The following is a 27,209-nucleotide window of genomic DNA, read 5'->3' as shown; positions in this document are numbered from 1 at the left end:
TAGATATTTCAATAGATTATATGTACAGCTTGGTACAGTCTGTACCAAAATGTCTCCAAGAAGACCCTAAGGGGAATATATTTTTTATTAATTTGTTATACTTTCTTAGTTGACTTTTTCTTTTCAACTTATGGCATATAAATAATTTGCCACAGCTAATTTGTAAAAAAATGTTAATTTTTCTATAATCAACAAACAGTTCAATTAAGTTATCAATATGTTTAATATATCAATATTTACTAAAATTAGTAAACAATTTTCAATAAACAAAAAGTTACAAACAGATATATTAAATATTTTCCTTGCTTAAATAGTTATAGTTATGATCAACATCAACTTGATATAATATCATTCTTGAACCTATTGTTAAGTCTTTCAAAATAAACATTCGGAATATTATAGCAAATTATAGATCGAAAATCGTAGTTTTGCTGTTTTTCATAATTAAGTGTTCTTTTTCGGTAAAGATTAAATTTTTTAAATATAATTTTATCAAATTCGTACTACTGAATGGGTACATAAGCTTCGACTTGTTGAGCAAGCTTTATTCTTGTCAAATCTCTGATGTTCTTCATAGATTTAATGAATGAATGAAAACTCAAAAAGTTTTATAACTAAGGTACTTTACTACCTTTACATAAACACAATACCCATGCCAATTACTTAGGAAGAGCATGCTCAAACAATGGCTAGTTTTAGGGGTGTGTTTCATTGTCCCTTAATGCAGTTTTATCTTTCAAAAACAGAGACTGTTGAGAATACACATATTTTGTTTGCTTTATTCAGGGGTAATAAAAATCTTTGCCTATGGGGGTATTCATTGAAGAAAATTTCCGCAAAATACCTCGGAAGGGTGACAACACAATTCAAATGTTTTTATTGTTATAACACGTCGCATCTTGAACCTTTTGTGCAGACCGCAAAAGTAATTGCTTAACCTAATGACAATTATGTGTTAAGTGGTGGGCATTGTTTGTATCACACCCTTACATCTCTGGGGTATCTTTATACTCGGATGCCTACTAGTGCACTACATTTTCAAAATTAGGTAAAGAATTTAGGTAAATGAAAGGCTAGTTGATCCTAATCAAGTTATGCCTAAAAATGCTGTTACCAGTGAGTACTGGATATAAGAGGAAGTATGCACACTGATCAATAAAATAGTTTGTATGACATTTTAAATAAAATCTACTCATAATTATAACCGATACTCGAAGAGTAAGAGCAAAGACACTAGAATAATTATTCTAATGTCTTTGGTTAAAGAGTATACTAGATTTGTTGAAAAGTATGTAACACACCATATAAATTTTATATATATCCTTGATCAGGATCAATTGCCGAGTCGATCTGGCCACGTCCGTCCGACTGTCCGCCTGTCGGTCCGTCTGTCCCCCTGTCCGTCCGTATGAACGTCGGGATCTTTGTATATAAGATAGAAGGAAACTATTTGCTTAATCTCAACTCAACTCTCTAGCTTCTATAGTTCCTGAGATCTCGACGTTCATACGGACAAACGGACAGACGGACATGGCCAGATCGACTCGGCTATTGATCCTGATCCAGAATATATATACTTTATCTAATCGGAAACGATTCCTTCTGCGTGTTACATACTTCTCAACAAATCTAATACACCCTTTTACTCTACGAGTAAACGAGGTTATAAAAATATGGAAACTTATGATGCCTGTGTTAAAACAAATGTCGTACGGCTATAAAGCCAGAAATGACTTGTTGGCTGTGTGATAAAATGCCGAAAAATTGATTACCTAGCTCAGGGCTCAAATACTAAATACTGTTGTGATGCTTGCCTAGGCAAGATGAAATCGTGTATGCTTCAATCTTGAATTGACTGTTTTGCAGTACTGGCGTTCCTAGAGATAATGACGAGCTTACAATTTTCTTTCCGCACAAGAAGAGATTCGAAGTTTAATATCCTTAAGCTATTAAAGGAATCTCTAATCGCTGATCAGCAGTCAATCGCCACAAATACTCAAATATTTGTGTGATCCCTTGTTGAAGAGTCCAGCTTGGGATTGCTAAAGATTCCGATTTGTCTATTTTCTCAACCAGTGATTCCACAGGACTACCGGCAAAAGCTGACCCTACAGAAAATACAAGACCAAACAAAAGCCGATAACATAAAAGTGTAATAATTTAAATTTTCTTTCTTTAGGGACAATTCATCTTTCAAGATGACTGTCCCTTATGAGCTTTTTTCGACCATACGTTCGGGTGATTTTTGGCCACCATACTGGTTAAAGAGTTCGAAGCTAAGATTAAAATTACAAAAAAAGGGCCCCTGGGAATTAAACTTCCCTCACGTGGCCAGACCGCAGCACCATCCGCACTTCATTTTCTTCCTCTTCTTTAAAAAACTAACATCTAGTCTTACTATTGTATTTCCTATCAAAATGCTGGAGGCTTGCGTAGGAAATTAAATATATTGTATTCTGATAGCCTCTTCTTTGCATACCATATAATCATCACTTCTACTTCTACTATCGACAATCGACATAGGTACCGTAATAAACGGGAAATCAGAGAAGTCAACCAAGCGAATTCATTGTTTTTGCGAGAAAACTTTCTGAGGCCAAATAATTTTATAGCTGGCTTTAATTGGTCCTTTCTAAATATTTAAGTGCTCGGTTAAACTTTACCGTAATTAATGCTTAGTGTGACAAGAACCATTTAAGCCGTTGTAATTTCCAATTCGCACAGGATTCGAAACAGTTTTATAATTTCGTCAACACTAAGCGTTAAATAATTTTATACCCTTCCTCGATATTTTTTAAAAAAACTACTGATCAATGACGACTAACCTTTTAGAGCTAACTTCCTTCGTTGTACAGGGATTTAAAAATAATCTTCAAACTGATGTCATCTACACTACACTGCTTTGGTAAAGCATTTGATTCTGTTAATAATTCTCTTCTAGTAAGGAAAGTTGATTTATTAGGTTTCAATGTTATTCTTCTATTGTATGTTCAAAGTAGCGCGCCCAAATTATTAACATCTGTAAACACACTTCATTGTCAGATCAACAATTGATCACAGATAGAATATTGGCAGTCGAGTACTCAGCGCGCCAGGCGACTCACCCACCGCGCCTCAAGCAGCCACGAATATGTATTTATCATCATGTAACTAGTTCGTATAATAAGCCGCCGATTAATATAAAAGCTTGGCGTATTTAATATCTTCTAAATTGGATTTTAAGTTATCTGATTAGCAAGACGGGTCCTCTTAAAAAGTATATTTTTTGTAAATTCGGAGTAACATCCGGTGTCGCACAAGGGAGCCACCTTGTTCCGCTCATTTTTACCTTATTTCTTTACGACATTCCTTTAGTAATCCATCCTGTATAAGTACATTTCTTGCCGATCGTGATAACGTACTAAACTTAAATGGCTCCACGTGTAAAGTTATGACCTTTTGTCGTGTCTACACAATGTACGCGAATTACACTCTCAGTGGGTGCTCTTTGGACAGCGTAAAAGGGGTTGATGATCTTGGTGTGCTCCTGAACCATAAACTTCAATTTTCAGACCATATTTCGGCTTTTGTTAATAAGGCTAGGGGTGTGCTTGGTTTTATAAAAAGGTGGTCAAAGGAATTTGACGATCCTTGCATGACCAAATCCTTATTCATTTCTCTAGTCCGTCCGATGAGTATAGATCACCTATTTGGAGTCCTCAATACCCAGTTCGTTAGAACTGTATTGAATGGGTCCAAAATACTTCTTACTATTTCCCTAGCTGCGCCTAAATTGGGATGCAAACCTTTTTTTATCTCTTTATTTCAGTAGACTACTTTTAATTAATATACCTTCCCTAGCTAACCGTAGAACGATGATTGGAACAGTCTTTATTTGTAAGCTTATTTGTGGTGGAGTTGATAGTCCACGGCTGTGTCAGGTCAGTCGAATAAAATTCTCTGTTTCAAGTATGTTCACTAATATTTACACACCAATCATTGAAGATGATTTAAAGTTTCAGTGACAAAATTTCCATCGTTTATTTTGTCAAAATACTTATGACGACTTATGTAGGTCCAGGACCGTAATTATAAGATTCCCCTTTAGTCAGATGAGAGTTTAGGGTTAGAGATTTGGAGGTTTGTGTAAGAGATTGCCCACGATGTGACTACTATGCAATAAACTTTTGGTTACCCACTTATAACTTTTTCATGTGGGAAGCTTAATGAAAATGAATGACGCCGAAAGAAAACGGATTTTTGTAGTATAAAAAAAAATTTAATGTAAATGCTTATTTTCACAAAATTTGTTTGATAATGGTGCGATCGTCTCTAGTCTTTTATTACGTTAAAGGGTGTTTTGATTCGATATGCATGGTTGTTTACCTCGTAGAAAGGAGTTTAAAAGGACTATCGAATATATCATTTATCGTATTGTTAGCTGGAGTGAACCATAGTGGAGCACATATATGGTTCATTTTCAAAATGTATACCTTTTCACTCTTAACACAGTCTCTCCTAAACCATTTACGTTTTTCAAAATCTGTATCCTGTAATTTCTTCTTGTTGTATAAATTTTGTGTAATGTTTAACTCACCTGCGTCGGGGTTAAGTGAATAAGACTAGCCAGGTGTTCTCGTTCTGGAGCTGAAAGATATCTCTGCTGCTTAAATCTTCTTTCAAGTTCATACACCTAAAATTGGTAAAGCAAAATTAAAATTAATTTCGATTTTAAGAAAGTGATGAATATTGTTAAGCCAAGAGCCGGCAATATTCTGTGCAAGCTGTCTCGGCCAAAGTTAAAAATAGACTAACCCAGCATAAACCATGACAAACTTCTAAACTGTCACATTGGCAGTTTGTGGCAATTTTCCAAAGCAAGCTTATACTCCGTGGACGTTTCACGAATATACATGCTTTTCTAACTTGCTAATTTTTATTGACGGTCATACATATGCGTACATATGTATGTATGTACATACATAGATATCTTAACGAATCTAGTATACACTGTAACCTTATGAGTAATGGGTATAACTATGGTTTTGACTTTAAATATTTTTTACCTTGAAGAAAGTATTATCATATTGGTCAGAAGATTGCTAATTTCAGACTCGTGGTTGGGTTTGAGAAGAGAGTCGTGTGGGGCGACTAAGAAATAAGAGAGAGAAAAATGGCAACAAAATCCATTCTCAAAGTTATCAGAAAGTAATCGATGTTTAATTCGATGAGTTTCGATTAAATTATTTGCTGATCTTTTTGTGCAAAAAGTTAAGGTTAAATGCAGTGTGAAAAACGCGACGAACAATAGGACCCTCTTCTTATTGAGTTCGAACTAGAAAAAGCCCTTCCCTTCTAGAGCGTGCACTTAAATACTCTTCTGAAGGGTGCACAATATACATACTCTTATTATATATGTATACTCTTATTAACAACTACAGCCTAGTACAGTAACTAGTTTGCAATGGTACAAGTTTCTACGCAAATGTTGATTTATAGTGAAAATTTTTTTTTTTAATTCATATAGGCAATTGTATTATAATTATTAAAGACGTTACTTAGGCCAAATAACAGAAAACGTTTGCCTCGTCTCATTACTCAACTATCAGGAGTCCTGCAAATATGTATTAAAGTTGCATTTATTTATTGGTACATTGTACAGAAAAGTATCTATTTACATGTTACAATAGATATCGGTCATAGCTGCTGGGGCTTCCGGTCGAAATTCTTTAATATTTATTTAAGCATTTTACAACAATACTTACACTTCTTTACGGAGATTTGCTAACTGTATTGTTTGAATGTTTGCTTTTTTCAGAAATTTAGGTAAATGTTGGATATTTTCAGGTGTGGCGGGAGTTTACGTTGTCTGTAAAGTTTGAATTGCTGGATCTATGTGTTTGGAGGGCGATGCAATAGTCTAGGATGTGGGGAATTGATATGCAAGCATGCTCCGGTAATCGAATTCGTAAGAATTTCACAATTTCGATTTGAAATCTTAAAACCGGTGCTCCGGTTTTCGAATTCGAAAAATTGTTTCGATTTGTAAAACGGACACTTTTGTCTGGCCGAAATGATATACTAATTCATTTTTTAACAAATCACATTTTTTTTTTACTTATGGAACAAAAATTTACTTTGTGCACTGTGGTTTTTTATGTGTTTTTTTGGCAGAAATTCGAAATGATGACCTATCTTAACCAATTTTGGTTTGTGTTACTCTTTACTTCCCCCAAGATGATTTACAAAATTTCAAGTGATTTGGTCAACTTTCATATAGCTGCCATATAAACGATCTGGCCAATATGCCATAAAAATATTTACCTTACCAAAGAAAAACATTTTTTACCGTCTATGAGTGTCATTTGACCGACATATTTTACAAATATATTAATGTTGTTTATTTTATGCAAATATATGTGCAGATTACGAGTCTGGGTATTCAAGTTTTCTTTTTCTGCTGATATAAGCTCTCGAGTTTCCTTAATAAATTCAATTTTTAAAGGACGACAAAACCGTATAGATTGTGGCGATCTGTTGATCCAAATTATTTTTTGTTCATTGTCTACTAATTTTAATGGCACAATTGTAGTAACAAACAGCGATCCATCATATACAGCACCGATTTCCTCATAACGTTGCTTATAAATACTCTGACCAGTTGAGCCATCATATACATAGCTAAATATTAATTGGCATTCTATCGAGTTGGTATTTGCTTTGAAAGTCTCATACTGCATTTCAAGAATCCGCGAAGTTGTGTGGTTTGCGCTTTATTCTCAAAATACTCGATGCCATTTCGTCTAAGCTTTAGTTTAGCATTAAGAACATCAGGATATGATGGGTAAATATCAAAGCCGTGTACTTTTGTATTCCGTTTTAAATTGATATATTGGCTTTTTGTAAATCCGTTTTCAAATAAAAAGGCTAATGCATTGTCGACGGACATTTGTGTGGGCTCAGACGAGAACATTTTTCTTTTTATATTATTGATATTATCGCTGTTACCAGCTGCTTTTAATACAACTGCCATGTCCTTTTCATTTCCTTTTTTAGACGAAACTGAAGCAGCATGAAAGAGTAATGGTACAGAAGTATTATTTTCAGGTCCGAAAAGGTCCGAAGCTAATTTTCTTTTAAGTCGGTCACTAGCCTTTTCATAAACTAGTTTTCGACGACCAACTTTGTTTGGAGTTTTGCAATCAGCGATTATACTAATACTAGATGCCATCCATTTGAATGTTTTATCTTCAACCTGTCCAACGATCTATTGCAACCTGGCAAATGTTTCCTTATGTAACCAAAGAAGGACTTAACTTTTTTATTTAACTATTTTATTTATTTATTTAACTATTTATTTATTCTGACCAATATTTTTAAATATATGCGGCCTAACTGCATCCTCAGAGCGACTATTGTTGCATGCCCAAACAAGTATTCGTCTACAAAAACGTAGTTTTTTTCAAAAAGGAACAAAAAAGGGCCATATGAAACTAGTTGCATAATATTATACACATGTTAGTAAATAACTTGCCGTTAACATTTTTTTGAAGTGGTTTGCCATACAAAAGTTATATTCCACGAAACACAGCTACATTTGTTAAGTTGACTGTAAAAAAGGCACATAAACAAAACACGATACAACTACACAAAAACATATAACATACACAAAAATGTTAGTGAACTACAAATCTACATACCTGTGCTACTGTTTTCCATGACAAAACTTTGAACTTTTTTAATTCTCTGAGGAAATATAAACCACAAATGTTGCAAAATGATTTGCCATCAATTTTGTCTTACGTATGTTATCGACAATCAGCTGTCTTTGAGAGGTCGACGATAAGCCAGTTTTGCGTAAAAAAGTAAAAATCGACTTTTTATCTAATAAGACTATCCTAAATATAAAGAAACCATACATTTTTTTATTCCGTTCAAATATTTTTTTTACTTTCTGCCAAAAAAAACACATAAAAAACCAGTGTGCAGTGGTCCAGTGCAGGTAAAATACTAATAAATTAATAAAAGAATTCATTAATTCATTTAAAGGAGGGATAAAAGTGTTGTTTGTAAGTAAGGTTAATTAATTTAATTATTTAAATGGTCAAAGTGCAGTCAAAAAAGTAATTCCGGACATCAGAATTAAAACTGTGAAAAAGGTGTCAGTTATATTGTTTGGAAAACAGCAATTATTGCCTTCTACTGATTTTAAAACAAGCAATTGAAAATAAAAAAGGCATATTTTGGGATTCCAATTGGTTCATGTCAAACGCGAAAAAGGTTCTTCTTTATACCAAGATCGGTTCGAGACACATTTCGATGATCATTTGAAACCTGAGAATGGTTCGATATTGATCTGAAAAAGCTGGGCATGAATCACTCCTCCACTTTAAAAGTTCCTAGACTTTAAATCTATATTATATCACACGCCGTGCCTCAAGAAATCCAATTTGAAATAAAGAGGACGCATTTTTATTTATATTATAAAAATTAATTTTTAATTATGTACGTTTTTTTTATTTCTATGAACTATATCTTTTAAAATGTATTTTCTTTCTCTGGAAAATTGTTGTTTTAAATATAATTTATATTCATATTTTATAATATTTTTATTATTATAATACTTTTTTCGTTTTGTTGTTTATCGTGCCAATGCTTACTGGTATACCTACTATGTGATAATCGGGGAACTTGACCTTCGATTTTTCACATTTTTATTAGTCTTGTAAATTTTTATCATTTTGTCAATAACGTTGTTTCCCACGCCAACTGTAACGCCCAAAAGCTGCTCAAAACTGCCACTCCCAAAATTTTGATAATTATTTTGAAATCTTGTCATATTTTTATTAGTCTTGTAAATCTCTATAGATTTGCCAAAAAACTTTTTTAACGCCCACTCAAAAGTTTGTGTTTTATCCAAGCCCTCTCTTACTCCCACGAAACGCCCAACACTGTCACACTCACACTTTTGCAAAATGTTTTCGTATTTTTTCATATTTTTATTGATCTTGTGAATTTCTATCGATTTGGAAAAAACTTTTTGCCACGCCCACTTTAACGACCAAAAACTTTGATTTTTTTCGTTTTATTATTTGTCTTTGGCCACCACCCTTCTAAGGCCACAATCCGCCAAAAACAGTCACGCCCACAATTTGGAACAATTTTTGAATTTGTTTTCATTTTATTCCCCAATTTCTATCACTATGCAAAAAAAAAATGAGTAACGGGTGTCTGATACTCGTTTCTCTCTGGTTTTTTCTGTTTTATGAGCGTTCTATCTTGTTTTTCTTATATACATATAAGTATATACATACAAGTTCATACTTTAAGTTATAGTTTCCACTCAATTATTAAGTATTTTACTGGAAGTAAAGCAAAACGAAAACCATTTTAAAATGTTGGGAATGTTATAATGAAAAACGTATTTTTTATTTACCATCTACTTGACGACTTGGAGGCTTAAATAAATACCAATAATATTAAGATTTTGTATTTAAATTGAGCAAATACTTGTTTGCCAATGCAGTACGTTTCTTTCGGATGTTTGGTAAGCATACACATACATAAGTATTTGAACAAATAAAAACACACGGATATAAAATCGTATTTAAGGGTACCTTTGAAGAGGAACTCAAATGCAGACTGTGCAACACAGTTGTACATTTTTTTGAAATAAAATTTATTATAAGGGTTAATTTCCTAAAAGCATCAAGTCTCGTAGTTTGGCAATCAAACATTTTTGTAATACAAAATGCTCGGACTGTACATACATTTGCAATAAAATACTATCTAATAAATTTTATATTTTTAATACGGATGATAAAATTAATCAAATATATTCCTTTTTTGTTTGTTTGAAAATCGAGATTTCAAAAGGTTGGATGGGGTCTTAGAGTCTTCTACGCACAAAAAAAAATGTTCACAAGCGTCGTCTTTGAAAACTGTCGAAAACTTTCTTGTCAATGTAAAATGCTGACTTTCTTGTATTTTTAATATACCAAAGTATCTACTGATTTCATTTAGAGGTGTGCAGAGTAGTAAGTATCTTAACTCAGTTCTAAGGGTACCTGCATGTCGGAATCGGAATAGGCCGGAAATGAGCTATAGTGCTGCAATAGAAATTCCGCAAAATACTTAGTAAACCTAACGGCCACAACAGTCACGCAATGTTTGATCCATCTTTCCATTTTTTTTTTGTAGTCTTTTAAATTTCTATAGACTTGCCATGACCACTGTAACGCCCGTAAGCTGTTGCGGGCACACGATTTAAACACACGGTTGGTTTCCTTTTTTATTTTACTATTTTTCCTTCCAAATTCTATCGCCATGCCAAATATAACTTTAAAATATACACCAGACTCACCATGGGCATCAATACTCCGAGCTAATCAACAGCCAATTCCGTTTTTGCAATGACAGCATAAGACATGCTCCGGTAATCGGATTTTTTTCAAATTCGACTTAAGCAATCTTGATTTCGTTTTGAAGGTGGTCTGGGGTTCGCAAAAATTTTCTTGCTGCTCAGTAACTGACTTATTTATTTTGTCAAAACCAAACAAGGTAAAAAATGTCTTTAATATTGCATTTGCGTGTTTTGAAGAAAGTAGAACCCAGAAAATGGTTTTTGCATTCAATAGAAAATAGCTGGTAAAGCTGTTTTACAGACAATAGAATTGCCACCTTTTCAGAGTTTTTATTTCGGTGTTCGGTATTACTTTTTCACTTCATTTAGACTATTTAAGCCATCAAATTAGTGGAATTATTTACGAACACCACCTTATAAATGCATTCTTTTATAATTTACAAGTATTTGTACCTGCATTTTGCGTTTCACCAACAGTATGGCAGCCTTCGCCATAACTTTTGGCAACGTACTTGTCGACCCCTTGAGAGTATGTATTTGTTGCCGACGGCAACAAATGAGGTCAAATGAGGTGAGGTCAGAAATATTTTCATTTGAAATATTTTTTAAAACTAAGTGGCAGAAGAAGCAATTCAAGCTTTACACACAACGTAAGACTCCCGCCACACCTGAAAATATGCAACATTTACTTAAATTTGTAAACAGAGCAACCATTCTGTAAACATTCCTTTATAGTACAATAAGCAAATCTGTAAATATTTTTTAAATAATTGTAAGTAATGTTGTAACTTAAGTAAATATTAAAGAAGTTCGACCGAAAGCGCCTTCAGCTATGACCGATATCTATATAAACATAAGTTTATATCTTTTGTATGCAACGTACCAATGAATAAATAAAACTTTAAAATATATTCCCCGATTAAAACATATTCCCCAGGTCGAGGCAAACGTTTTCCTTTATTTTGCCTGTAGCAAGTTGACTTCTTTCCATTCGGTAAATATTTGTGTTTTTTTTTTAAGTAGCAAACTAAGGATGTAAGTACCAACCTGGGCTTGCGTAAACAAAACTCTTCGCTTTCTTCTTTGTGCTAAAGGAAACTGTAGCGGTTTTGAATCGCTTACACTGCAAGCTGCTAGTCCACTCATGTTTCCCATATGACTCATTGTTCCACTGGCTGATGAACTCATTAGGCGTGAAACTGAAATATTTAATAATAATGCTAATTTATTTATTCCTATTTATTATACAAAAATATAAAGAGAAGGCAGATAAGCTAAATGAAGAAAGATATTTTTAAAGCTGAGAGGCTAAATGGGCGCTTATGGCCATATCAACTCGGCCGTTGACAATAATCACTAATATATTAGCTTTATATGGCCGCAATCGTTTTATTTAGTGCGTTACAAAGTTTTGATTTAAATCATTACTCATTTCATATTTATTTCCTTTCAATTTCTTTCAAAAACAAGAGAGAATACTACAGTCGAGTTTCCCGTCTATCAGTTACTCAGCTAGTGTGAACGCGAACGCGAACATTCATAATTTTTCTGGAATATCGATAGATATTGGGGAATAAAATGAGAAAAAATTAAAAAATGGTCCCAAAGTGTGGGCGGGATCGCTTTTATTGCTCCTTTAGGTCGTTAGAGTGACCATGGAAAAAGTTGTTTTGGGCAAATCAATAGAAAAAGTATTAAAATATTATAAAAAAATTTCCAAAAATTTAAAAAAAATGTGGGCATGGCAGTTTTAAGTGTGTGGCAATAAGTTTTTTGGCAAAACGATAGAAATTTACAAGACTAATAAAATTATGAAAATGTATCGAAAAAATTTTCTAAAATGATTGCGTGCCAGTTTTGGGCGCCTTTAGGGCGTTAGAGTGGGCGTGGCTAACAGTTTTTTTTTACAAGACTAATAAAAATGTGAAAAAATATCAACACATTTTGCAAAAGTGTGGGCGTGGCAGTTTTGTGCGGTTTGTGGGCGTAAGAGTGGGCTTGACAACATCGATCAACACGCTTGTGCAGCGTCTTTGTCTCTAGAATCGGTATGCTTAATCCCAACCTTCTAGCTTTTATACACTTTCATACGGACAGACAGACAGACATTCGGGTAGAGGGAAATGGCCAACTCGACTTTGGCTATTGATCCTAATCAAGAATATATGTATATACTTCCTTTTACGCTTCCTTCTACCTGGTATGCCTCTTACTTCACGAGTAACGGTTATAACAAGAGAAAACGCTATAGTCGAGTTTCTTTCTTTCCGATTATCAAGTACCCGTTACTTCGCTAGTGGGAGTGTGAAAAAGAAATGTTAACATTTTTCTGGCATATCGATAGGAATTTTTTTTTACTTTGTGGCCAAGTAACAAAATGGTAAACAACCAAATTTGTCTATGTGGGCGTTAGAGTAGGCGTGGCAACGATCTGAAACCAACTTGCATATCGTGGACGTCATCTACATGCTTAATTTTACTTTCTAGCGTTTATAACATTAGACACTCATGGCAAGATCTACTCTGGTAATCTTTATCAAGAATATTTTATGGTCAGAAACGCTTTTTTCTAAAAGAGCCGCCATATACATATAGACATATAAATATGTATTTTGACAAAGTAAGCGCTGCACATTTTATCAGTGTAACTTTAAAATGCTTTGATATGGTAGTATTGATTCGTTTTTATTTGTTTTGTGTTTGTAATATTAACTTAAAAATTAACAAACGAATATTTTTTCATGGAAAATGAAAAATATACAATAAAATGTATGAAATATGATTATTTTTTGTATTGGCATACTCTTCTGACAAGACCAAATTACTAAAAAAATAAGTTTAAATAAATCTGAAGATAAGGATAATTAAAACAGCATATAACATATACATCTAAATTGGCATTAATAAAGTTTTTGAGTCGGATGAATCCACCAACTGTTCTTAGATGTTCTGAATATTACTTAAAGCTGGCATTAAGGTGTCCAGATTAAAAAGGTAACGCTAACATCCTGGGTTATTTTTCGGGTTTTGTGACATGAAGCGTAATAAGAAGAAGCGAAAGAAGCTAAGATCAACCTATCTCAAGAAGGAAATGCATTTTCGTTTGGGGTCGTGAAATATTGTCCTTGGTTCATCCAAGCCGGAGATCCGGACCAAGTCACTCTACGCCCACAAGTCACTTTTGAAAAATGTTTTGCTATTTTTTTGATAGTTTTTTTAGACTTTTAAGTTCTATCGATTTTAAATTTTTAATTTTTTCTCATTTTATCCCCTAATACTCAGCCATCAGCTGGATATCTGATTGTGGGGAACTCGACTATAGCTCTCTCTCTTGTTTGCATTTAAATATTAATCCACACTTTCGAATAATTTCTCTCTCTTTTCCCGTTTTATTTGTCTTGCAAATTCCTATAGATATCCAAAAATATTATAGACCGCTCACTTCACAAATTGATCAAAACTGTCAAACCTATTCTATTGCTAAGCAAACAAAATAATAGGAATTTTTCAGCGTTTGTGGATTATGTTACCGTTTTCATATATATATCATTACGAGAACTGCCTTCCACAGTGATGAGATGTTAATCAATCCGTATTTTTAACAAGAGTTATGCAAAGTGAAGTGTTCTACACCGCCCTACAACCTTTTTACTAAAATCCATATATCCTCTGCATGGGTATACAATACCTTTGCATGATATATTTCCAATTATATGGGCCTTTACACATCTGTCTGCGTAATTCCTTGTCGCAAACCATAAAATGCTAAATGAAATCAAAATTCACAACGAATATGTATATGAATATCTTTCTACCTCCAAAGAACTGGGTAAGCTAGAGTAATTTTCGTCAATTGCGGGTTCGAAATTTAAAAACAATAAAAAATGAGATTGTTGAAATGAGATACTTAACAAATAATTGTTTTTATTTAAAGCCCTGAACCAAGAGTAAATTATTCAGAGATATAACTGTTATTTAAAACTATGTTCAAACTATATAACTATTATTTGTTCAAATTCTAATTTAAAAGTGAAAGTTTTAACACTGTTAAACGAATCGTAAAAACGTCGTGTCAAAAAAGGGCGGCAGTCTTAATTTAAAATAATTTTTGCTCGCTAATGTTCAAACAAAAATGATGTAGCTATTAATGTTTATATTATTAATACATTTTGAAATTTCCACAACTATGTCTCTGATATATGTACGTATAGGAATAAAAGAGTTCGTCGCTTTTTTTTCTAGTGATTTCTCTATTTTTAGTAGCTTTGTAAATAGTAAGAAAATTGTTATATCGCCTACGGGACCGATTGACCTATTTTTTTTGACATATTATTATACCACTAATTAGCATTCTATATTCATTATTTTTATAAAAACCTGTATCAATCTTAAATATACCAAACACATTTTGACAACGCCCACAACTGCCAAAAACTTTAAGGTCCACTCTTTTGTAAATTGTTTTGATTTTATTAATTTTTTATCGATATTAAGTTGAAACAAATAACTGGCAAGTAACAAACAGCATATCCGTTATTTTGCAGTTATTCAAAAAATGTAAATGATTTTCCTTTAAGCTGCTAAAGAGTGTAACTAGGAGGGTTATACTCTATTTCAGGTAAAAAGGCGATCGGAAAAAGCAATTGAATTTAAAATTATTTCGTTGTCATTGTTTACTTAAGAAATGGAAAGATGATTGTTGATTTTTGCTTTTATGACCCTACTCCCAAAGAGGTTATTATTGTTGAATGGTATATAAACACAAATAACCTTATTTGGATGTATGTATGAATATATTTTTTGTATAGATCTCTGTAAATATATTTATAATTGTGTATGTAGGTGTATAAGCGATTCCAAGGAAAAATAAAATGCACTTCATCTACTAAAGATTTTCATGACCAACGGGCAAACCTTGATTTACCCGTTTACATTCATTTTAAGCTAGTATGCTGTAAATGAAATTAAAATCAAATTATATTACTTGTAACACATATTTTATGCAATTAATTTTTTATGGTGAAAATTTTCATAGTCTTTCAATGAACTCAATTAGTTTATATAACTTAGAATCAGATCAAACGGTACAGTTTTGTTAAGCATTAGACGAGGATTTAATACATTTTTTTTATTTATTTATTAAGAACAATTTGGTATGACAACAAAGAAAAAGCACGTCAAATGTTCCTTCCTAACACTTTAAAAAGCAGTAAAGCATTAGGCCTAATATTTTTAAAAACAATTTTGGTGTTTCTTCTGCGTGACAAGTTCATGTTGCAGTCAGATCTTTCAAAAAGTACTTTCGTCCATCGTACTATCGTTAAAGCGATAATACCATACAAAAAACAAAGTTCGAATTCTTAATTAAAAAATTGTTTTCAATAATCGATTCTGGGATGTTTGAGGTCGGGTTCCACCATACTCTGGTTTCATTAATACACCTAATACTAGAACAGAATGTAAGTGGTAGAAGAATGCGTTACTGATCGTTAAATGTATATATTATTCTGATCAGCTCATTCGATCTGTTAATGTCCGTTTTTCTTTATAATTTTCGAGAGCTCGTCGAGATAATACGACGTTGTAGATTCTAAGAACGTCTATCAGTCAAACCGCGCCTACAAGCCGCCCAAAGCTATCACTTTTGAGAAATGTTTATACCATGTTACTCGTATATTGAAGGGATATTCTTGATTCGTTGATAAACAGGTAAACAGGTCTAGTTTCACAAGACAAGTTTGTTTCAGATGTTTCCAAAAAAAATGTTTATATTTTATTTCATTTGTTGTTGTTTTAAATTTTATCTTTTGCAGTAACACATTTTGGGCACGTCCACAATAACGCCCGCAAACCGCCCAATACTATCATGTCATAGTTAGATATGTACATTAGATGGCAAAACCAGTAAACAAATCTGTAATCTGCGTCCTTTATATAAACATCGTATCTTTTGTATTTTTTAATGATTCTGATCAATACATATTTTATTTGGTCTAAAATGCTTTTCAACGAATCTGGTATACTCTTTCACTATACGAGTAATAGGTATGCGAACATACATCCCAGGAATTTCACTAACTGAGTTTTGGCTATCTTATATTCGAGGAAATAGAAGTTCTTAATGTATAAAGACACAAAGGCTATGACATCACAGGATGGGTAGCAATACATGTATGTACGAGTATAGCCGCCTCTCTCTCACCTCTATGGCTATCTCTTACCTATTTGTTCAGAAACTGGTAAATCGGGATAAGGTTTTCTCATAATTTCCTATAAAAGGAATTCTTATCTATTCATAAAAAACTTTTAAATGCTTAATGTTAGCTTAAAATTAAAAAAAATCTTGTTGGAATACTTCTTTAAAGTTACTTTTCTTTAAGTTTACTTTTAATGTCGAAGCCAAAAAGTAACTTTTTACTAAAAAGTATACTTAAAAGATATAATATATATATATACAATTTTTAAAATTTATGAATATATATATATTATGACCGCTATATATAGCGGCCAGACGCAGGGCCTATTCAGCGTTATTGAAAAATTTGAAAAATTTTATAATATCAATTTAATTGAATTTAATTCGTTAGAAAACTAACTGATCTGTAATTAGCTATCGCTTATTTTAAATTAAAGGAACCGGGCCTAAGTCTTAAAATAATTTACTGTGTAATATATTTATCGGCAATGTGAATCTATAGAACTTTTAGTATATTGTCCCATACTTACTTGCAAATCTTGGGTCGTTAGCTGTTGATCCGTACCACGATGCAGAATTTCTCATGTCAGTGTAGTGACCAGCCAGAGATAGGTTATCGGTAGGTCCGCAATAGGTCTGTACACCTGGGCTGTGATATAAGGTTCCCATAGCGTACGGATTCGCCATAGTTGATGTAGTTAATGTTCCAGGAGAATTAATACTGCTGCTACTAGAGTTTGATCTGAAAGCAGTTTACAGTAATGTGTAATATTCTCTCAAATTAGTTGTCTACTAAAAAGTATTAGCATTAAACATATTTCGACTGAATTAAATACTATTTGGACAGTATTATAGTTTTGTTACTATTTAAACTTGTTTTTATATGATTAGAAATCATATTTTATAATATTTTTATATAACTTTTACTCGTCGAGTGAAAGGTTAAATTTCATTCGTTAAATGTCATGTAACGCATATGCTGCGAACGTTTATTTCAGAACGTAGCCATGCATTCTAAAAGAAAACTTTTAAAAAATGTTTTGATTGTAAGTCGTACAAATAAGTAAGTAAAATAAATTAATTAGTTTACTTTCACTCTTGCAGTAAAGGGGAAAATTTGAATCAAAGAAAAGTATGAAACATGTAACAAGGGCACAAATAGGCAAAACAAATAATAAAACGAAACAAATCTAAACTTTATTCAAAAGTGTGTCATGGCAACGTTCTGAAACAAACGTTCTCACTATAGACGTCATCAAAATCTACATATCTAGTCTCAGCGTTCAAGCTTCAATGTTTTTAGAGACGCTTCGCTCTAACTTTTACATACATTTCAACAAAACTAGTATACATATTACTATATGAGTTTCTCAAAAAAAATTAGAAAACAGATTCTTCTTTAATCGCTTCGTTGAGTTAGTCTTTGTCATTTAAAACGTTTTAAAATAATATATTCGGTCGTTTAAATATATACACGAAATTTTTTTATTATAAGAACGCCCATAGCTTTAAGGCAACTTTCGGTATGAAAATTTAATAAAGTTTAAAAAATTAATAAACTAATAACAAGGGATTTTAGGTCCTAAGGAGGCCAGAATAGACTAATTAATTATCCTATTAAGTCCAAATAGGAACTTTTTGCAGTTAAGGTAAACTTGTTTTCTAGGAAATTTGTACCTTGGTAATTGTATATTATTTTTAAACATTTTAATTTCAAATGAAATAGTTATTGCCTAAGACTAGATTGATTTCGTACATCCCTAATATCTAAATCCAGCAAAACCCCAATTTAAAACTAGGGACGATCGCGCAACTAACGCACAATAGTACTGATATCAGAATATAAATTTATATTTCATTTAGAAAACACAATCACTAAAATTAACTTATTTTATATTCCAGAAAAATTTTGATATTTCTCGTTCGCATTTCTACTAGCCGAGTAACGCGTATCTGATAGTCGGGGAACTCGACTATAGCGTTCTCTATTGTTTTATTTACATATATGTCTGATGTTCAATATTGGCAATACCACAGGTAAATTGGTAATCATATTGCGAACGTGTCACCAAACTGCGCTTTAACACAAATAATTTTTAACTAAACGGAAATTAATCAATTTCTTTTCATTTTTTTCGTTACTTTGAATTTTATTGTGTGAGTGTACATAAGTTTGTTAGCAGAAGGATGCGTATTGTTCTTTTAGTACGAATAAATCTTAAGACAACTATTCTTATTCACAGTCTTAATCAAAAATTCTATACAAACGGAAAACAATTTTATAATTATTGATCTGTTTTGCGTAATGTGTATTTATTAATCTGCCCTCATAATACTCGTAGAGTAAAAGCGTTTACTAGATTCGTTGAACAGCATCTCACCGAATGAAAGTCGAGATCTTGAAAACTATAAATGTTAGACTGTAAGGACTAAACATTCGGATTCTAGACACGCCGACGTAGCGTAAGTTTATTTCAGAATATTGCTACGTCCATCATAGCGTCCATAAACCACCCGTAACAAACATTTTTATATAAGAAGTTTCTGTGTTTTTAGACCACAATTGACTTTTGCACATCAATAAAAGTCACAATTTACCTTAAACTTAAGTGTAAAAGTCTTTCCCAATATGTAAAGTCATTTTGACACTTTTTGATCAATGTTTTTTTTTTGGTATTTACGACGCCCAAAATGAAATGGTTTTTCGAATAACGTAAATATAGTGTAACGATCTACTTATATTTACCGAAACGGAGATGGTGGATTTCCGTTCAGTTCCAGTTTGCGATACGATTCTTCAATTGGACTTAAGATATCGGTCACGCTAAAGGGTGTTGAGTGATTACTATTAAATAAAGTACTTTGATGCTGACTATGCAGGTTTTGGAGGTGGTGAATACTAGAAAGGTTGTGGTGGTGATGTGCAACCGCTGCCGCGGCTGCTGTAGATACGGTATTTTGTGTCGATGTTTCGTTTGTATTTAATTTAGTAGAAGTATCCACTTGATGGTGCTGGGAAATGGCAGTATGTATAAGTGTGTCCTTTGGAGATAAACTCATAACCAAATCTTCTTCATTTGGCGCAGTTACAAAGTATTGATCTCTATTGATTTGTAGTTCTCTATAAGACTTTCTTTCAATTCTTGTTGTGTAAGCAAGGCCGTGCGATGACATGCGTAACAATTGTTTTACAAGTTGGTAGTAGGCTTTTATCGCTAAAATACAAAAAAAAAAAAATACATTATTACCATTTTTTATCAATTCACTGACACAAAAAAACAAGAGAGGAAGCTATAGTCGAGTTCCCCGACTATCAGATACCCGTTCTTCAGCTAGGGGGAATGCGAACGTGAAATTTCATCATTTTTCTGGGATATCGATAGATATTGGCGAATAAATTGAGAAAAAATATATAAATTCGGCGGCCTTAAGGCGTAAGAAAGGGCGTGGCAACAAGTTTTTTGGTTTACCATTTACAAAACTAATAAAATTATGAAAAAAGTTTGAAAAATTGTTCAAAAGCTTGCGCTGCGTCTTTGTCTCTAGAATCTGTATGCCCTGAATCTCAACCTTTCATAGTTCCAGCGGGCTCGACGTCCATGCGGACAGACGGATATGGCTAGATCGACTCGGCTATTGATCCTGATCAAGAATATATATACTCTATGTAACCGAAAACGCTTGCTTCTGCCACTTACATACTTTGCAACGAATCTAGTATACTCTTTTACTCTACGAGTAACGGGAATAAATATAATAATTTTTTACAACATAGAAATTGTTCGACATCAAATCTTAAATATAATTAAGGCCTTGTCCGAGTTACAGATATATTGTTGCTAAATACAGTATTAGTCATATCAACATTTGCAGAGGGTATACATATATTATTATCAGCCAGGAGTTTGTAACGCCACTTAAGAACGTATTAAGTATTCAAAAAGCCGAAGTTCAAGATTTAAGAACGGTTTAAAAAGGATACAAACCAAAAAACGAATAAATCCCGAAAGGGAACATGTCTTAAGCGTATAAAGAAAACGTTTCGGAAATAAATCATTTTTAGATCATTAGATTACTGGTGCTAGAATTACAAATGTGCTTAGACTACAAGCTTAATTAGACTTCGAAATTAAAGGTACGACACAAAGACTAACGGGCTAACAATTAGTATTAGCATCAAACTTATTTAAGAAATGTGAAAATTACACTATATTACAAATACATGAAATATTCATATTTATATATATGTGAATAAATTTTGTTTAGTCTATTGTGTTAATGATTAGCTTATACATATAATTTTAATATGCTTAACATATTCGATAAGCTACATTTATGCTTTGAAACTGAGACAGAGTTCTCAATAAGATTGCTGTAAAATGTTTTTAATGTATTGAAAAATTATTTACTTAGTTAATGAAAAAACAATATGTACACAATAAAATCTGATTTTACGAATGATTAAATTTATGTACATACATACATGTATGTATATATCGTCATAGAATAAATAGATTTAATGAGAATATAATTTGTGGAGCATGAATCTTGTAGATAACATTTTTTATTCTCTAATGATTATTTAGTAATTAGTTTTCATTCACTTACTTTTATTTCTTTTTATGCACCTTAATTTCCCAAAACAAAATTATATTAAATTTTTTTCGGACGTAACAGGACGTACTTTAAAAGACGATATATTCACGATATTTGTATTGCCAAATCACATGGAATATGCAAAATCTGATTCTTGTTTCTTTAGCACAATATAAGTATGTATGTAAATTACAACACATAGAAGCTCACGTCAGTGAATTTATTATGAATATCCACTCGACACGATTCCGTCAAATGAAATAAGAGGTCTGAACAGTACTGACGAGTACTCCTCAGATGGCTTCTGGATAGCCCTCGAATAAGTTTTTCCTATTAACGATGACTTTGTGCTGTGTTTGGTACTGGCTACATACTTGGCTGAATAAAACAAACAGAAAATATTGCTTATTCATTTTACTTCAGACAGCCAATACCAGCTCTAGAAATAAAAGGGGCTGATCCGAAAGCAAGCGCTCTGAAAGGTCACTGCTGCTTGCTACTATCTTCGTTTCACGATGTAGGTCTTGTTTCATTCGCACTCCACCCTAAAGGAAAATGAAATGAGCCGAAAAGGGACGGACATAGCTTTGGTTTATCGTTATATTCTCAGGTACGTGTTAAAATTGTGAGCCGAATCAGGCAGGCAGCCAATGGCATTGTCGTTTACAATCCAACCCCCGATGCAAACATTCTAGAAAGGCAGTAAATTCCAATTGAATTAATTTTACTGTCACTGCAATCAAGAAAAAATGTTAGCTTAGCTTACTTATATTTTCCACAACTTTACAAAGAGTCGTACTGTTAACGGCCAAAGGGATAATGTGGTTTTGCATTTCGGATGAGTTTAGCTTTAGCTTACGATAAGTTAGAATGACTGTGAACAACTACAATTAGAAATACAACAACATTTATAATATTTAAAGTTGCCTATGAAAACGAATAAAAGCATATCTTTCATTACAATATATTCATATATTCAATATTCATATGTATAAAAAATAATCATCAATAAGTGTATTACAATCTACGTTATTTTTTAATAATACTGGTTCCTCTTTAATAATTTATTTATTACTTTTTTTTCCAGCATTTTTTGAAAAGTTTTTACATGCATGCCCCACTAACTCCGTTCGGGTTGCGTACGTTATTTTTTTATACCCGTTAACTCGTAAAGCAAAAGGGTAATATATTGGTTCAAAAGTATGTAAAAGGCGTTTCTGAGCATATAAAGTATATACATGTATGTTCTTGATCAGGATTAATAGCCGAGTCGATCTGGGCCTGTCCGGCTATCCGTCCGTATGAACGTCGAGATCTTAGGAATAAAAGCAATGGTTAAGATTAGGCCTACAGATTTCAGAGACATAGACGAAGCGCAAATTGGTCGACACACGCCTACTCTAACGACCAAAACCGCCGCGCCCGCACTTTTGAAAAATGTTTTGATATATTTTCATATTTTTATTGGTCTTGTAAATTTTAATGTTTTAAGACAGTTGGGTCTTAAAAATCAAAACTGACCCGTATCTTCTTCAACTAAAGTAAATTGACTTACTAATTTTTGGTAAATTTATGTTTTACGAAATACATTTTTAGCTTGACTTAAAGATTTTAATTTTTTTAATGCGGACTAAAATTGTTTTTTACCTTGTTGATGTGAGTTTCCTTGGGTTCTTATTTGCTTGGATATTTTTGTATTCGTTAATATCTTGCATATACAGTACAAACTTATTTATTGACTAACATCTTTGTTTTATAAGAACGTTTAAATACGAAACATGATTTTGCACATTAGGGTACTCTTCAATTCTTGAGCGATAACTTTATTTAATCTTATCTTATATGCGGCATTCCTTGATGTATTTAAAAAAGATTACGTCAGATTTGGATGATCACCAACGCTATATCCGTTACTCTTAGAGTAAAATGGTATACTATAATAGGTTCGTTTTAAAGTTTTGCCAAACTAACCATGTCCGTCCGTCTGCCTTTCTATATGTCCGTATGAAACGTTCAGATCTCACCAAACGTAAAACTAAACAAGAGAGTATGCTATAGTCGACTATCAGATACCCGTTACTCAGCTAGTGTGAATGCGTACGTGAAATTTCATAATTTTTCTGGGATATCGATAGATATTAGGGAATAAAATAGGAAAAAATTAAAAAAATTTTCCACAGTGTGGGCGTGACCGTTTTGGGCGTTAAAGTGTGCGTTAGAGTGTGGTTGGCAAAAACTGTTGTAGCGAATCGATAGAAATATAAAAGACTAATAAAAATATGGAAAAATATCAAAATATTTTTAAAAGTGTAGGCGTGGCAGTTTTGGGCGGTTTTTTGGCCATAGTAAAAATCTATTTTTTTAAAAATCGATAGAAACTTACAAGACTTAGCCATCTTGTGGGCGTTGGAGTGAGCGTGGAAACAATCTTGCGCAGCGTCTATTTCTCTGGAATCATGCTGAATGCTTGATCTCAAAATTCTACCTTTGATAGTTCCTGCGATCGAGACGTTCATACGGACAGACAGTCGGACAGAGGTAGACGACATACATACATGTTTCAGTAGGTTGCCCGCAAACAAAGATCCCGACGGTGAACATTGATTAAAAATTGGCACAAGCCAATTTAGATAGTATTGCACTCTTATGACAAATTATGTATAGCCAGCAGTTAAACAAAGCGCTCGCAATAATCTGCCAATTTTGTTTTTCATTTAACCTATGTCACAGTTTTGTTGTTCACATATTAATTTATGGCCATATCACCTTGCGACCTAATTTGGACGTTCTTCTATATTTTATCCATTTTTACAACCGTTACTCGTAGATTAACCGATTGGTTAAAAAGTATGTAACATGTATAAATAATCTTTTTGACTTTCCCACTGGCTGAGTAACAGGGATCTATCCGACAGTCGAAGAACTCGGCTACATCGTTTTAAAATTCTGAACGTTCGAAATTACTCCATAAACAATAGTTTTTTGGGAAAATAATAAAAAAGTAATTTCCTGATTTAGATGGGATATCCGCTCTGCTGTGCGGAGAGATTACCGCGACTTTGCATTTTTTTAAAGCTATCTCTTATTTTATTTCGGAGACCTATGCTAACTGGAGTCAGTTAAGAACAAGACGATGTAAACCTAAAGTTATCGCTTCTCAACATAGAAAAGATCTGACATTCACCTGGCAAATAATTTTTTAATTCCAAAGACACGTTTTGTATTTCTCAATTTGCTTTGCATACTCAAATGGCTCCATTATCCTAAAATGTGGAATTAATATATGTCTGAAGAGGGTATATTAATTTCACTCAGATGTTTGCAGCGTAGTAGTACAGGGGATAATTGCGACCATATAAAGTATGATTGATAAAAATTAACAACAATAAACAGTAAAACAAAAAAAAAACCTTAAATATATTTCAAAAGCGTGGGCGTGGCATTGTATGGCGGTTTTTGGGCGTTTGTGGCAAAAAGATTCTTGGCAAATCGAAAGAAATTTACAAAACTAATAAAATTTTGAACAAATTTCAAAACATTTTGTGGTCGTTATAGTGGGCGTGGCAACATAAATCAACAAACGATCTGCTTCGATTTCTCTGGAAACTGTAAACTTAATCTCAACTGTCTAGCTTCTATAGTTTCCAAGATCTTGACGTTCAAACGGACAAAAAGACGGAAGAACAGACATGGCCAGATCGACTCGGCTATTGATCCTGATCAAGAATATATATACATTACATACATACTTTTCAACGAATCTAGTATATCGTTTTACTCTAAAAGTAACGGAAAATTGCAATGTTGGAAAATAAAACTCAGAGAGTTTGATTTTGAAATAAGCTACATAAATGGAAAAGAAAATCGCATAGCAGACGCATTGTCAAGAATTACACAAATATCTAAAGTCGATAAAATTAAGGAAGTATTCCATGAAACTGGATGAGATATATGTAAGTTCAACCGCAGAAACAAGAGAGAATGGTGATTGCATACAAATTACCGAACGACCTATTAACGTATTTAATTACCAACGTGTGCATGTACAATATTTAAAAGGAACGACCCACTACATTAATAAAACTATTTATAAAATAATCTACAGTAACATAACTTAACATTTAGCAAAAGATATACTTATAAAATATATATGTGGACACCATTTTGTTATGTACATTAATTATGACGCAGACTTTGCAATTTTTCAACGAATTTAAATGGAGTGATTAGCCCAAATACGTTGACGAAATTAACGAAAACTTCTGTAATACTCCCAAACTGGCCCAAATATGCAGACTTAATGAACAAATATTGAAAATGACTATATATCAAGATTTTAAAAAGAGTTTCGACGATTTTACAAGAAAATACTATTTCCGGAACTTAAAGAAACTCATTCAAAATATCATTAATAAATGTGAAGTTTGTAATTTCTGCAGAGCAGAACACCGAAAAGTGGCTCTTCCTTTTATAAAAAACTCAGAATATTCGCAAAAAGTACGTCATAGACTATTATTTTATTGACCAACATTCATTTAATGTTTATTTCCATTATTAAAACAAAAACCTCGGATTGGATTGAAAGTAAAATATGTCTTCTGAAAATTTTTAATATGACAGGGTAGCCAAAAACTATTTAAATGGATAAATATCCCGGCCTAGTATCTAAATGATTACAAAATTGGTTACAAAAAGAGTACATTAATATTGAAATTTCCACTCGCAAAAATGGAATAGCAGATATAGAAAGTGTCCATGAAAAAAAAAAAAAAATGACAAGTTTTTTGGAAAATCGATATAAATTTACAAGACTAATAGAATGAAGAAAAATGATATAGAAGTGTGGGCGTGGCAGTTCTTGTGTGTTTTAGGGCGTTAGAGTAGGCGTGGAAACTAAATATATGAAAACAGTTTTCAATAGTGGGGGCGTGGCAGTTTTGTGCGGTTGGTGGACGTTATAGCGGGCGCGGCAAAACGATTTTGGGCAAATCGATAGAAATTTGCAAAACTAATAAAAATATCAAACAAATTTTTAAAAATTGTGGGCGTGACAGTTTTGTGTTGTTGGTGGACGTTAAAGTGGGTGTGGCCAAACGATTTATGGAAATCGATGGGAATTTGCAAAACTAATAAGTTTATGAAAAAATTTCCAACAATTTTTTCAAAAATATGGTCGTCTCAGTTTTGGGTGGTTTTCGTGCGTTAGAGTGGGCATTGCAAAAAGTTGTTTGGCAAATCGAAAGAAATTTCCAACAATTTTTCAAAAATGTAGTCGCGTCAGATTTCGGCGGCTTAAGACGTGGAAAATATATTTTAAGCAAATCGATAGAAATTTACAAAACAAATAAGATTATGAAAAAATATCCAACAATTTTTTTAAAAATGTGGTCGTGTCAGTTTTGGGTGGTTGTAGTGCGTTAGTGTGAGCATTGTAAAAAGTTTTATGGCAAATCGATAGAAATTTTGAATTTACATAATAAAAATATAAAAACATTTTTGAAAAGTGTGGGCGTGGCAGTTTTTGGAAGTTCGTGGGCGTTAGAGTGGGTGTGGCAAACCGAATTTTGGCAAATCGATGGAAATTTACAAAACTCATAAGTTTATGAAAAAATTTCGAACAATTTTTCAAAAATGTGGTCGCGTCAGTTTTTGGCGGCTTAAGGGCGTGGTAAATATCTTTTTGGCAAATCGATAAAAATTTACAAGACCTATAAATATATATACAAATTTTTCAAAAGTGTGGGCGTGGCAGTTTTGTGCGGTTGGTTGGCGTTAGAGTGTGCGTGGCATAAAGTTTTTTGTCAAATCGATAGAAATTCACGAAACTAACAAAATTATAAAATAATATGAAAACATTTTTGAAAAGTGTGGGGGTAGGCAGTTTTAGGCAGTTCGTGCGCGTTAATGTGGGCGTGGAAAAACGATTTTTGGAAATCGATAAAAACGTTGTAGTATCAGTTTTTGGCGGTTTTAGTGCGTTAAAATGGGCATTGCAAAAATTTATTTAGAATATGAAAACATTTTTTAAAAGTGTGGCCGTGGCAGTTTTTGGAAGTTCGTGGGCGTTAGAGTGGG

At 32.8% G+C, this 27,209-nt stretch overlaps 1 protein-coding gene across 4 annotated transcripts in view; it reads right to left on the bottom strand.

Annotated features, from left to right (window-relative positions):
- Window positions 1-21,415, bottom strand: part of scro (scarecrow) — a 33,875-nt gene extending 12,460 nt beyond the window's left edge. For 2 of the 4 annotated variants that reach the window (NM_001015473.3, NM_001110930.2), the window contains exons 1-5: window positions 21,147-21,415; window positions 19,285-19,753; window positions 17,069-17,280; window positions 11,390-11,541; window positions 4,577-4,672 (exon numbers count right to left, since the gene is read on the bottom strand). In NM_001015473.3, the coding sequence (NP_001015473.1) occupies window positions 4,577-4,672; window positions 11,390-11,541; window positions 17,069-17,280; window positions 19,285-19,712 (888 nt within the window). In that variant the 5' untranslated portion in view covers window positions 19,713-19,753; window positions 21,147-21,415. Of the gene's footprint in view, window positions 1-4,576; window positions 4,673-11,245; window positions 11,542-17,068; window positions 17,281-19,284; window positions 19,754-21,146 lie in introns of those variants that run through there. The other 2 variants (NM_001110931.2, NM_001110929.2) reach the window with 2 other exon arrangements.
- Window positions 21,416-27,209: the final 5,794 nt, after the last annotated feature.

Source organism: Drosophila melanogaster, chromosome 3L (genome assembly GCF_000001215.4).
Source record: "Drosophila melanogaster chromosome 3L".
NCBI lineage: Eukaryota > Metazoa > Arthropoda > Insecta > Diptera > Drosophilidae > Drosophila > Drosophila melanogaster.
Note: the sequence above shows the minus strand (reverse complement) of the source record. Positions and strands in the feature narration are given on the sequence as shown.